Below are 13,071 nucleotides of genomic sequence, written 5' to 3'. Positions count from 1 at the left end.
TCCTTCCTCACACGTGGGTACATTTGAGAGCCTTTAGAGCCGCCTTAGTCACCACCTAGGTTTAGTTTTTTCTCTTTTGGCTTCCATTTGAGAGTGCTCAGAGATTGGTACGAGTTTCGGTATAAGTTGGATCACCTTTTGTCATGTCGCCTTGGATCATGTTTTGCACTCGATGAGTTTAGCATGTTTTCTTCCTAGGGCTTTCGTCTTTCTTTCTTGGCTCGATACATCATTTCACTTTGTCATCACTTACTTGATGCTTTGGGATATGTTCATTAATCATGATCATCTTTTTACACTGTACACCTATCACGGGCCCAGTACATCATTCTTCGTTTGATCCTTGATTTGATTTTAGACTCGACGCTCATATTTTTATTACAGAAATGTGAAAGGCACGTTTTTACATTCACACATTTTTTGAGAGAGTTGTCTTGATCATTTTATCATTTTTTTCTTTTATGGAGCTCAGGTTGAAAGTTGAGTTAAGGACATGTGGTTATAGATGGAGTATCGATCTTGTGGTAGTATGTTTCTCACACCTCCTTCATCTTGGATTATTGATAGGAATTCTCTAGTCACATTTGTAGTCATCTCACAGTGGACACCTTTATGGCTCCAGAGTTCTCATCATACATCCAGATTTTGGATTGCCACCTCAAGACCATGTGCTTGCATGTTGTACTATTGTCTTTTAAAGGTCTATCTTGTGTCCTTCATTCATTTTTGTTTACATGGTAGGGAGTCATTTTAGGAGTTGGTTGAGTATGGAGTCACATTCTTGGAAGAGAGTTAGAGGTTAATTGATCAGAGCAGATTCACATCAGAGTTCAGACAGTTCAGTTGAGATGCTAGACTAGTTAGCTTCCACACTTGCTTCTATTCAGGAGTTCATGGTAGGAGTCAATAGATGCTTGGATCAGATAGAGAGTTCTCGCCAAGATCCTCATCTAATTGGCATGGTCACTGATAAAATAGTTCCTCATGCATCTCAGACAACACAGGCTCTTCAACCTAGGGCTTCACTTGGTATTCCATTCCATCTGGCAGATCATTATGAGACCATTCCACCACCCAATGTCACAATGCCACCTCCCATTGTTTCTACTACTGATGATACTATATTGGTCGAGTAGAGGGCCAGGGTTGAGAGGCTTGAGTCCAGGATGAAATAGATCAGATTGCAGGATGGAAGTTTGACTTGGGATGATAGAGATGGCATATCGACCGCTAGCTTACCCGCCGAGTTTCGCATGCCAGACATTGAGCGTTATAGTGGGATTGGTTGTCCCAAGATCCACTTGAGACTATACAACACAATCATGAGAGCACACGGGATAGATGATGCACAGTTGGTAACCCTCTTTCCCATGTCACTTAGTGGGGCATGTCAGAGATGGTTTGCCTCAGTTGAGCCTTCGAGACTTTGCACATGGGAGGATGTGACTCATGAGTTCCTGACTCAGTTTGCTTTCGGTTCTGACATTGATGTATCTAGACGAGAGTTGGAGGCCACCAGACATAGGTCAGATGAGTCTATTTCTTCATTTGTCAGTCGTTAGAGGACAAAGGTGGTTGGTATAATAGACTGGCCTAAGGAGAAGAACTCATGAGTTCTCTTGCTCATTTTTGCTAGAAATGAGCTCTCACTGAAAGCTAGGCTGAGAAGATTTTGAGTTAGAGGGAGAAAAGAACCAGGAAATGGAAGCAAGAATGGAGTGGGTTCAGGGATGCAGGGAGGGTGGCACTAGAGGAGAGCAGTGCAGAGATCTTCTTCCAGAGTAACCAAACCCTAGAAAATGGCTAGAGGGTTGAAGAAGCATTTGAAGAGGCTCAATGCACCGAAGCATTGAATGCTAGACAAGCTTGGAGGTGCATTTGCTCCAAAGCCTTCATCTGGACCTCACAAATCCAGGGAATGTCTGCCATTGATCCTCATTTTATGGAACAGATTGAAGTATGCTCTCACATATCGTGAAGTCATTGTCATCTTGATGCAACGACATGTTCTTGTTGATGGAAAAGTTATGACAGATAAAACATATCCCTTTGGTTTCATGGACGTTGTTTCAATTCCAAAGACAAATGAAAACTTCCGTCTTCTTTACGACACCAAGGGTCGGTTCCGACTCCACTCGATTAGGGATGAAGAGGCAAAGTTTAAGCTCTAAAAAGGTTCAATCCGTCCAGTTTGGGTAGAAAGGCATCCCATACTTAAACACCTATGATGGGTGGACCATTCGCTACCCAGACCCACTGATGAAAGCCAATGACACTAGCAAGCTTGACTTAGAGAGCAACAAGATCACCGACTTCATCAAATTTGATGTTGGGAATGTTGTCATGGTGATTGGTGGAAGGAACAAGGGTCGTGTTGGAGTCATCAAGAATGGGGAGAAGCACAAAGGAAGCATTTAAGGCTGATATGATTTTCTTAGGCATACTAGTAACCCACTAGAAAATGGAGATGAGGAACTTTAATTATTCAGTCTAGACCTTCCAATCTGCAAGAATTATGGGAAAGTGGGCCATGAAAAAAAACAATGAGTTTAATAACCTCCACTTATTCCACCACCAAGCTCATTATTTATTTATTTTTTTTCTCTCTCTCACTATTTCCTCCACTTAACTTCTTCCAACCCTTTTTCATGTGCGTGCAAACCACTTTTCCATTTTAATTCTTCATTTTTTTATATGAAAGTTTAATTTTCAAAATTTCAATCTTCAAATATAATTTTAAAAAAATTCCATCTTCAAAATTCGAATTTTCAAAATTCCATTCTCAAATAATTTCAAAAATTCCTATTCTCCAATATATTTTTCAAGACTCTAATTTTCAAATTTAATTTTTAAGAAATCCAATTCGCAAACAAGTCTTCAAAATTCCAATTTTCAAAACTTCCATTTTCCAAAGTTCCAATTTCCAAATTTAATTTTTTTTTAAATTCCAATTCTTAAATTTAATTTTCAAAACTCTAATTTTCAAATAATTTTCCAGGCTTCACTTTTCAAATTTGAGTTTTTCAAATAATTTTAATTTCACTCCAATTTTCAAATATTTTTTAATTCTACCACTTTTCATCCTTCATTAGGGTTTTAAGTTACTAAAAATCTCGTTTTAAATAAACTTGCTACCTTTCCTTTTAGGTAAGCAATTTCACAAATTTTCTTTAATTTTAAAATAATTTTCATGTTTTCTTTGATTTTTAATAAGCATGAAGACAATTCTCATAATTTCAAAACAATGGAATTTTGGGATTAATTCATGCAAAATAAATTGGGTTTTGGTGGGGGGCCAACATTAGTGATATTTTTTTCATTGACTGATTGATTGTTATGTTTGATTGATTTGTTTTGTGACACATGCGATTATTCTGTGTTTGTTCACTAACATTTGTTTTCAATGAAGCAATCAGCTCATTACTCAGGTACACTCTTTGTCTCTCTTGTTCATTCAATTATTTTTAGATCGATATTCTTTTGGTATCCAGGTTTGATCAATTAATTATCACACTTGTTTTAGCTTGATTAGTATAGACCCATTTTTTTTTGCTTAAAGGGGTGCTACGATTTTCACCATACTTTACCAATAAGTAACCTGACCCCCAAGCCTATATTTGGTTTTTCACAAATCATATTTTCCAAATAAGTGGTCACACTTAAGGTTTTCTTTCTTATTTTGTTTGCCCTTTAAAAATAAAACAAAAATAAGTGGCGACTCCAAGTAATTTTCTAAAAAAATAAATATTTTTCAAATAAAAAACAAATTCGCGTCATTTGAGTGGGAAACGCATAAGCCGAAATACGGGGTTCATACTTAAGTTTAAGTATTGGATTTAATTTAATAATTTGATAATGGGAACAATTGAAACGTGAAAATGATTTTTTTTTTTTTTTTACGGATTTGGTTTTATTCTTATTATATGAGATTTTTAAATTTTAAATATGTTACACAATACTTTATGAACCTGAATTATAAATAAATATTTAATTTTATTAATTTTTTTATGATTAAGATTTGGAATTGGAATAAGGTATCTATTAAAAAAAATTAACTATTCTATTAAATAAATGATAATTAAAACATTGAATAGGATATCATATCTCATTTAATAAGATATATATATATATATATATATAGTATTTGAAGGTATCATATCCAATATAATATGTTATATTATAAATTTAATTTGTTAAATGAATAGAAAAATAATATAAACTATATATTATTTTTCAATGTTAAAATAAAAATTATATTACATTAAAATATTTCCATTTAAAAAAAATGAAATTTCACTTATGTTTAACAATATTAATGATTAAAACATTTAAACTTTACAAATATTTTTTTAATTATGTTATTTAATATATATCCTATATTGATATTATTTTCTAAATATTATTTTAAAAATTTTAATCATAAATTTAATTTGTAATAAAAAAAATTATTTTATAAAATGAGTATATTAAAAAATAAGAAATGTTAAAAACTAAAATTTTGATATATAGGATACGTGTATATCTTACTATGAAATTAACATATCATATGTGAAATGAATAAAAAAAATGTTGGATAATATATCTCATCACTTATCTTATTTTATGACTAGTTAAACATATAACTGAATAAGTTTTTCATCTTATCTTATATTATATCCGAACAACCTAATATGACCTAAGATGATAATATTAGGAAAAAAAAGTGAGATGAAAAGTAAATAAAAATAGAAGATATATTTAATAAAATTTTAAACATATAGAAAGTAAGTGTGTTTGGGCAAAACTTGAAGGGAGGTGAACGAAATTGAGGGGGTGAATAGGAAATGGTTTAATTTTCTTTGGCAACTATGTATTGCACTAATTTGTAGTATAAATTGGGTGCAGGAGGTAGTACTTAGATCTTCAAATCATGTATAAAGCTTTCATGGCATAGGGCTGCTTTATTGGAAACGTAGACATAGAGGGAAGGTATCATTCCAATTTTCCACTCTCATCTCAGTTTGTAAAAGAATATATATTTAATTTTCTTCTCATGTAAGTAATGAGTTTATTCTATTCGTACTTATTGTGGGTAAAAGTGTTTGAGCATATAATAAAATTCGACTTGCTACTAAGAAGGAAAACATACAGCAAAGACAATTATAAATTTATAAATTTTAATTTTTTTTATATTTTTGAACTTAAAACATAACTATTATTCCATGTTTTAATTATTTATTATTTTTATCACTCAGTGGAGCGGAGTAGACTGTAGAGGCTGTAGAGCATTACGCGCGATCTCCTAACCGAATCTGTAACGGAGTGGACCATTCCACGCGATGTCCTAACCAGCGCGCGTGAGTATTGGCTTTGAACTTTGAACTTTTAAGTTTTAACGCTCTATAAATCAGAATGGCTGATATGTGGTGGGAGCATAGTTGGGACTGTCAGTCAGCTTCTCAGTTCTCACCAACATGCATACCACCAGCCCTCACTTCCTCTTTCTCATTCTCTTTTCTCTTCTTCTCTCTTCCCTTTTCACCATTGCCACATCTTCTGAATCTGAAACTGGTATGCCCACTTCAAATTGTTCTTTTTCCATCTACTTTTGCTTTAATGTACCTTCATTTTTCGGGTGCCAGGAGTCTGGTCCCTTTTTCATGTTCTTGGGTTTTCTCAAAATACAATTTAACTTCAAAGTTCCATCAGAGAGAAAAAAAAAATTGCAATCCCCATTTTTCCAGGTTTAGATCAGATTTTCAGTAATGTCTGCGTGAGTGTCTGTTGTTTTTTTTTTCAATCACATAATCCGAAATGCCCATTTGTCAAAATTGGCAAAGAAGGTGAAATGAATTCAAAGGTTCATTTAATGATTTCATCTTACTAATCCCTCTGACCACATATCTGGAAGGGGGTTACTATTTAGCTATTTGCTAACATCAGCCATCTTCTTCACCCATTGACTACCCTGAGTATCAATGGAGAGTCTGTTATGATTTTGATGAGATGATCCACATCTTCATTCTCCCATTTCACATATTGATTCATATAACACTTGGTTTGTTGATTTGTTTATACAAGAAAACAGTTCCATCGAGGTAGTGGCAGGAGCTGTGGTATCCTATTGTTTCTATGTTCAGTTTTTAATATTTGTTTTTGTTTGAGAATAAAGAAAGGAATATTAAGGTGAATAAGTAGATTTGGCTGATGATAACTTTTATAAATTGGTAAAGTTTTCATTTCTTTATGATTTAACTTTTCATCCAAGATCTGCTGGCTCTCCTTATTTATGAATAAAGGAAGAAGAGGAGAGATTCTCTCTCCCTTTCAATGTTTCACTGGCATGAAAACAAGTTTATATTATTTTTGATGTCTCATTATATGATTTTAGTACCTTTAGTATTCAAAAATGGCATTTATTCTGGTTTTGTAAATAATATTAAATGATGCCAACACACCCACACCGCCCAACCCTCCACGTGATACAATGAGCTATAAATGCATTGAATTCCAGTCTGCAAACCTTTTACTTTCTTTTATGTCATGTTCATCTGATTTTTCTTTTTCATTCTTTGACTGGGTGGGGGAGATAGAAGATGAAACTCAATTTAGTTACATTGAAGATACCGGCAAAGGACCAAAGAGATGGGGCCAGATTAACCCTGATTGGCAAGCCTGTGGTAATGGGGCAATGCAGTCTCCAATTGATCTTCTTGATGCAAGGGTGCAGGTTTTGCCTAATCTTGGAAAATTAAAGAGGGATTATAAACCGGCTCCTGCTGTTGTGAAAAACAGAGGACATGATGTCACGGTAAGCTGCCGTGTTTAGTCTATAATTCCCTCTTCGCATTCATGATCTTTAGTAGGAGAAAAACAATTTAATAACTTCAATCTAATCCACGTTGTCAGGTGGAATGGAAAGGATATGCAGGAAAGATTAACATCAATGGGACTTATTTCAAACTGCAACAGTGCCATTGGCATTCACCTTCGGAGCACACCTTTAATGGATCGAGGTTAGACTTCTATTCTTCATTCAATATTTTATTGCCTATCCAGAAAAAAGAAAAAAAAGAGAGAGAACCAAAAAAAGGGTCTAGAATTGCTCTTCCTACTTTTTTTTTTTTTTTTTTTTTTTTAACTCCATTTTCGGTTGCAGGTACAACTTAGAGCTGCATGTCGTTCATTTAAGCTCTGATGAGAAGATTGCTGTTATTGGAATCACCTACAAATATGGAAGAGCTGACCCTTTCCTCACAAGGGTACTGCAGTTAGATGGGTTTCTCTTGCTTTTGATTTTGCTCCCTCGTATAAATATTAGCTATGCATGTGTCTGTATCTGTGAAAGTCTTATTCATGCTACATACTCCTTAAAAAGAAGCTGATTATTCTTGATTGGTGCATTTGGAAGCCACAGCAAAATGGAACAACGGAATGTTTAGCTTGCATGTTTGTCATGTGCTATCATCAAGGTTCCCGTGTTCAAATAGTCATAAGGCTATGAATTTTCTCTCCTTCACTTTGTTTCTAGCAACCAAAAAGGCCAAAAGAATGATGTTTGGATATGGAGATGACAATTTATCTCAATCTAACTATAGGACTTGAATGTATTTAAGCCTAGAAAGACAAACATGATGTTAACAAATCAATCTGGCTTTTAAATACCATGTTGGTGAGGCAAATTCTCTCTTTTTTGACTTTTGCTTCTTGCAGATGCTCCGCCACATTGATTCACTCCCGGTTGGGGAAGAAAAGGAATTGGGGATTGTTAACCCGGGTGATATTAAGTTCGGGAGCAGAAAGTACTATAGATATATTGGTTCTCTCACAGTTCCTCCATGTACAGAGGGTGTTATTTGGACAATAAGCAAGAAGGTTCGAGTCTTCTACCTTTTTCCTTCATCACATTAATCCCATAGACGGCCTTTCCAACAAGCTGTTAACAAAAATACCCTTTTGTCTTTTGTAGGTGAGGACAGCCACAAGGGAGCAAGTGAGAGCCTTGAGGAAGGCTGTTCAAGATGTAAGTGCTTCTAAATCGGGATAACCACTACTAGAAAAAATATCTTCTGCTTGAGCTTATTAAAATGAACCATAAAAAAATTAAGAAACCACCTGCTTTTTATAGAAATGTTGAAAGATAATCATACCTAGACAGTATGATTTTCCTTGAAGGCATCTTTCTATAAAAGTTGCTTCCTTGCACCGACATGGTGCTACCATTTGAGAGGTTGGGGGGTGGAAATGGATACAACTAGGAATACAATGTGAGTAGGTGGTGAAGGGTGATGCTAGGATTTATGTTGTTTGAGGCTACTTTAACATCCATATGCCATCTCTTTAAATTCTTGTGTTTTTCAGGGATATGAGGCAAATGCAAGGCCAAGTCAGGAAGTGGATGGAAGAACAGTTTTGTTGTATAAACCCAGTCTGCGTAGAGGTTCTACTTAGCCTCAAATGGAATGGAAAAAAGCCCAATAATAAATATATTTTCTATCAATGTTGTTGTATGATTCCAGTTGTGAAAAAACCGTCTAGCAGATACAAATTACAATAAAATATTTCAAACAGAAATCAATAGAGGCATTTCTATTTTACAAATGATGTACTATTCCATTTGGGTAATGGGTAATTATGGAATTTGGAAAAAGATAAAAAGATAAAACGAGCTAAACGATGATCCAGCCTTGAATACGTTAATTGATAAGGCTGAGATGGAGAGGCAACATAAAAACGCATTGAACTGGGAAGGACAGTTTCTATCAAATTATATAACCATAACTGAAGGTATAATATTCATTATGGATTATATATGGGAATTTTTCCCATTACAGTATTTTCAGAATACCATATATTTTTTGAAATATTTTTAATTTTTTGCTCAACCAGTCAACCTCCCAATAAAGCATATTTTCAGACTACCATATATATAGAGACTAAAAAAATATGGTTTGATTTTTACTCAAATCAGTCTCCATTCAAAATCAAGCCAATAATTTCTTTTTCACAAAAAAGGAAATGTTGCATCTTCTTTAATAGGTAACCCTGTCTACCCAACATTTTCTTTCCATGGGTGCATGAAATTAATAAAGGAATTCCTCCCTGGACAATGCAAGAATTCTCGGGCCCATGTGTACTATACTACTATATAAGAAGTTTGTGAATTTGAAGCCATTGGCATTGCCACAATGCAGAGCAGCAGTCGTAACTTCACCTTTCTCTTCCGCATATCTCTTCTTCTCTTTTCCCTTCTCATTCTCTGCACATCTATTATAATTGCAGATGAAGTGGGTATGCTCCCTTTCTTTTTCCACCTCCCTTGTCCATTTTCATTTCAATTATCTCGTTCCACTACTATGACTTTTATCATGATTCGTAATTCTTTTTTTTTTAGAATCGAAATAAATCTGAAAGATAAATCTGATGTCATGTCTTTTAATTTTGTACAAAATTACCAGCATTCTATCTCCGAATTTGAGAGCCTATTTTGGAGTGTCTAGCATGTTCGAGAAGCCAAGCCATCCTCTGGGTTTTTGGTTTTCTCATCTAATTTAGTGATATGAAATTTCAGAGCATTTTCTTCTTGGACAAGTATATCTAAGACTCTTAAGGTGCATGATGCATAGAATAAGGGAAGATGTAGAGGAACAAAGGGAACAAAAATTTAAGAAATATATTCTATGTTTTAATAATTTCAATTGTTAATTGTCAGAATATATAAGTAGAGAGAGAGAGAATGACGGAATAGAATATCAACTGAAAAGTGATTTATATGTTTGTTTTGGCAAGGCAAAAAGGGCCAAAATTCTAAATAAATATGGATTCTCAATCGAATGTTTATGCATGGATGAGGATGTAGTTGGTTCTTCTTTCTGGAAAATGAAATTGATCTATTTAAATTTTGGTTTAACCTTGTATTGTCTCCTATGTATTTTTATGTAAGATTTGGTTTACATGGATGAAAAAAACAGAGGATGAAAGTGAATTTAGTTACATAGAAGGAAGTGAGACAGGGCCTGAGAAATGGGGTACGATAAAAGCAGAGTGGAAGGCTTGTGGTAAAGGGAAACGGCAGTCTCCAATCGATCTTCGGAATCGGAGGGTGTCTATATTTCCTGATTTTGGACAATTGAAGAAGAAATATAGACCAGCTCATGCTGTGCTGAAAAACAGAGGCCATGATGTTGCAGTAAGCTAACATTCAGAGTCCATAATATCTGTGTTATTGTGTTCAAGTCTACGATTTTTAGTGTAAACCCATTTGAGTTTCTGAGGTGAGTGTTTGGGCAGGTGGAATGGAAAGGAAATGCAGGAAAAATTAAACTGCATGGGGTCCATTTCAAACTGAAGCAGCTCCATTGGCATACACCTTCAGAGCATACAGTCAATGGAACAAGGTTGGTTTTAATTTTATTTTTTTTTATTAACTTAGGGTAGATTTTAATTTGCTAGTTGTCTTTCCTTTCTCCTCAATTTTGGTTGCAGCTTTCAAATGGAACTACATTTGGTACATAAAAGCGCTCGCGGGAAGATTGCTGTTATAGGAAAGACCTTCAAACTTGGACCACCCGATCCTTTTCTTGCAAAGGTATTAATTATAGATGGATTTGTTTTGGTTTCTTTGTTTCAGCATAAAGTGATATTGTTAGTTTGTTTTTCTCTCTCCTCTCTTGTAGATGATTGATCACGTAACTGATATACCAGCTGGGGAAGAAAAAGATATCGGGATTGTTGATGCCAGCGATATCAAGCATTGGGGCAGAAAGTACTACAGATATATAGGTTCTCTTACAACGCCCCCTTGCACAGAGGGTGTTATATGGACAATAAGCAAGAAGGTGGTTGAATCTGTGTGTAATACATTTATTATTATTATACAGGACAATGACCAAACCAGCCTTTGATCTTGTGCAGGTTAACACAGTCTCAAAGGAGCAGGTGGAAAGCTTAAGGAGGGTGGTTCATGATGTAAGTAGTTATGAGTTATTATTATTTGGGACTTTCCAAAGTAGAAGTTTCTTACCTTTCATTTTTCAGGGACATGAAGGAAATGCAAGGCCAGCCCAGAGACTGAATGGAAGACCAGTTTGGTTGTATATTCCATTTCAAATGGGACGTCCATCAAATTGAAGATGAGAGGAAGAAACAGTACAGAATAATGGGGGGTACTCACTCTAGGAAGGCTAGGCTAGGCTTGTCTTGGGGAATGGGATTCAATCCTTATCCTATTGATTTAAGCACAGTCACTGCCGAGTATCATGCTTCATAGTTTTAGACTTTTAGTTTTAAAAATCTAAAAATTACTTTTCTAATAATACAACTACTTTTCTGTTATTTAAATTATTTAATAGTAGACAAGATTGGAGTTCATGCTTTTTCTTTTAACGTTAACATATTATCAAATATTTTTTATTATGTATTCAAATAAGTATACAAGGATATTGACAATATAATACCTCATACCTTGGGTGACGCATTCAAATACCAAGAAATCAATACTTCAAGAATATTTTGTCTTTGTCTTCCACAACTGCTTACTACACTAAATATTGTAAACATCATAACAGCGGCTGAGAAATTTTAGAAATAATAAATAATACTTATGTTTTCTTCATTAAACTAAGTAATTTTTTTTATGTATTTTACCAACGTATAGAATGTATCAAATTCAAATTGAAAATTAAGAACTCCCATAAATAAAAACAGTTTTAAGACTTAATAAAAATAAAATAAAAAGTCAAGTAATTTTTTCAAAGAATTAAAATTAAATAATAGTAAGAAATCTCTTGAGATATTTTTCAACAATTTATACTTTTTATAAAACTACAAGGTGTTTTTCACTTTTTAATTTTCAAAAATACCCCTATCAATAGTAATAATCAACATAAATGAGAATTTAATTTTTTTATTTAGTTAAGGTTTTAAGTACTTAATGTAACAGAGCCATTTATGGAATTATCATTGCAAACCTAAAAGATAATTCAAAATTTAATCTTTTTTATATTAATAATCAATATTTAATCTTTTCCTTTAGTTTTTATTTTTTTTATTTAATTAGGATTTCAATTTAATCTTTTTATTTAGTTAATATTTTAATTACAATCACAAACCTAAAAAGTAATTGAAAATGTAATTTTCTTTCATACTCATAATCAACTCTAATAAAAGTTAATCTTTTTATTAGGATTTTTTATTCTTGAAATTACCATCACAAACGGACAAAGTAATTGAAAATTTAATGTTTTAATTTATCTCAAATTTCTATTCCATCAACTACTTCAATAAGGATTTTAATACTTCATCTTAATTTTATATTCAAATTAAATCATGTTCTCAAAAAAAATATAAAGGAAAAGGTTAATGTTTGTGGAAACCTCTCAAACTAGGTATTCATCTCTTGTAGGACATCCCCTCCGGCACAACTACTCCATCATTACCTTTTCGTTTGGGAAACCGCTTGGACTTCGTTTGGAGTTTCAGCAAGAGAGGAAACAAAGATGGTTGCAAACAGGGTGTACTATTTCTCTTCGCACACATCCAAACCCAGTAGAAGTCTGAGTTATCTCGGAGTCAACGCCCAGTAGAAGTTGGATGTGGATGGAACCTCCTTTGTTGACGTATTAAGGATGATAGCATTGTCCAACTCTAAGTTGCATTTTTAAGCAGGCCCCCAGATTTGCCCACGCCCCCACCTTACACCAGAAAAGGGTTTAAATACAATGGAATTACAGGTGTGAAAGAGCGCGTCCCATTGTTTATCAACAATTAATTCAATTTATTTAAGGTGATTCACAGTTATTACCACAATTTTAAAAAAATAAAATGGTTAAATCATTATTTTCAAAGAAAAATTTATTTATAGTAATGTAAAAATTATTTTCTTGTACACTGCGGATAACAAACTTCAAGAAAATAAGCAAAATGATTTTAATTTTTTTTCTCAAACCGAACATAGACTTGATAAAGAAATTCTAAGCATTAATTCTAATTATTTAAGGTGATTTATCTCTCAGTATTATTAATTAAGTTGCAAAAGTTTTATTTTTCTTATTTACTTTAGTAAATCATTATATATAATACTCTCAAATTAAT

The 13,071-nt window shown here is 33.6% G+C and overlaps 2 protein-coding genes and 1 pseudogene across 3 annotated transcripts; all 3 read left to right on the top strand.

Moving 5' to 3' along the window:
• Positions 1–1,755: 1,755 nt before the first annotated feature.
• LOC117920704 lies at positions 1,756–2,418 on the top strand (annotated as a pseudogene).
• Positions 2,419–5,426: 3,008 nt separating this feature from the next.
• On the top strand, positions 5,427–8,479 carry LOC117921068 (alpha carbonic anhydrase 4-like). 2 transcript variants are annotated; one of them, XM_034838847.1, is made up of 7 exons: positions 5,427–5,550; positions 6,576–6,790; positions 6,889–6,995; positions 7,139–7,241; positions 7,693–7,854; positions 7,949–8,002; positions 8,341–8,479. In XM_034838847.1, exons 1-7 carry the CDS (start codon positions 5,454–5,456, stop codon positions 8,428–8,430), a joined length of 828 nt encoding a protein of 275 aa, XP_034694738.1. In that variant the 5' UTR covers positions 5,427–5,453; the 3' UTR covers positions 8,431–8,479. The 2 variants fall into 2 exon arrangements, with proteins under 2 accessions (XP_034694738.1, XP_034694737.1); XM_034838846.1 differs by having other exon boundaries at positions 6,573–6,790.
• Positions 8,480–9,937: 1,458 nt separating this feature from the next.
• Positions 9,938–11,118, top strand: LOC117920703 (alpha carbonic anhydrase 4-like). The gene is made up of 6 exons (XM_034838295.1): positions 9,938–10,168; positions 10,270–10,376; positions 10,465–10,567; positions 10,656–10,817; positions 10,894–10,947; positions 11,017–11,118. The coding sequence occupies exons 1-6, from the start codon at positions 9,938–9,940 to the stop codon at positions 11,107–11,109; spliced, it is 750 nt and encodes a 249-aa protein (XP_034694186.1). The 3' UTR covers positions 11,110–11,118.
• Positions 11,119–13,071: the final 1,953 nt, after the last annotated feature.

Source organism: Vitis riparia, chromosome 8 (assembly GCF_004353265.1).
Source record: "Vitis riparia cultivar Riparia Gloire de Montpellier isolate 1030 chromosome 8, EGFV_Vit.rip_1.0, whole genome shotgun sequence".
NCBI lineage: Eukaryota > Viridiplantae > Streptophyta > Magnoliopsida > Vitales > Vitaceae > Vitis > Vitis riparia.
The sequence above is the reverse complement of the archived record's forward strand: the minus strand, read 5'-3'. Positions and strand labels throughout refer to the sequence as shown.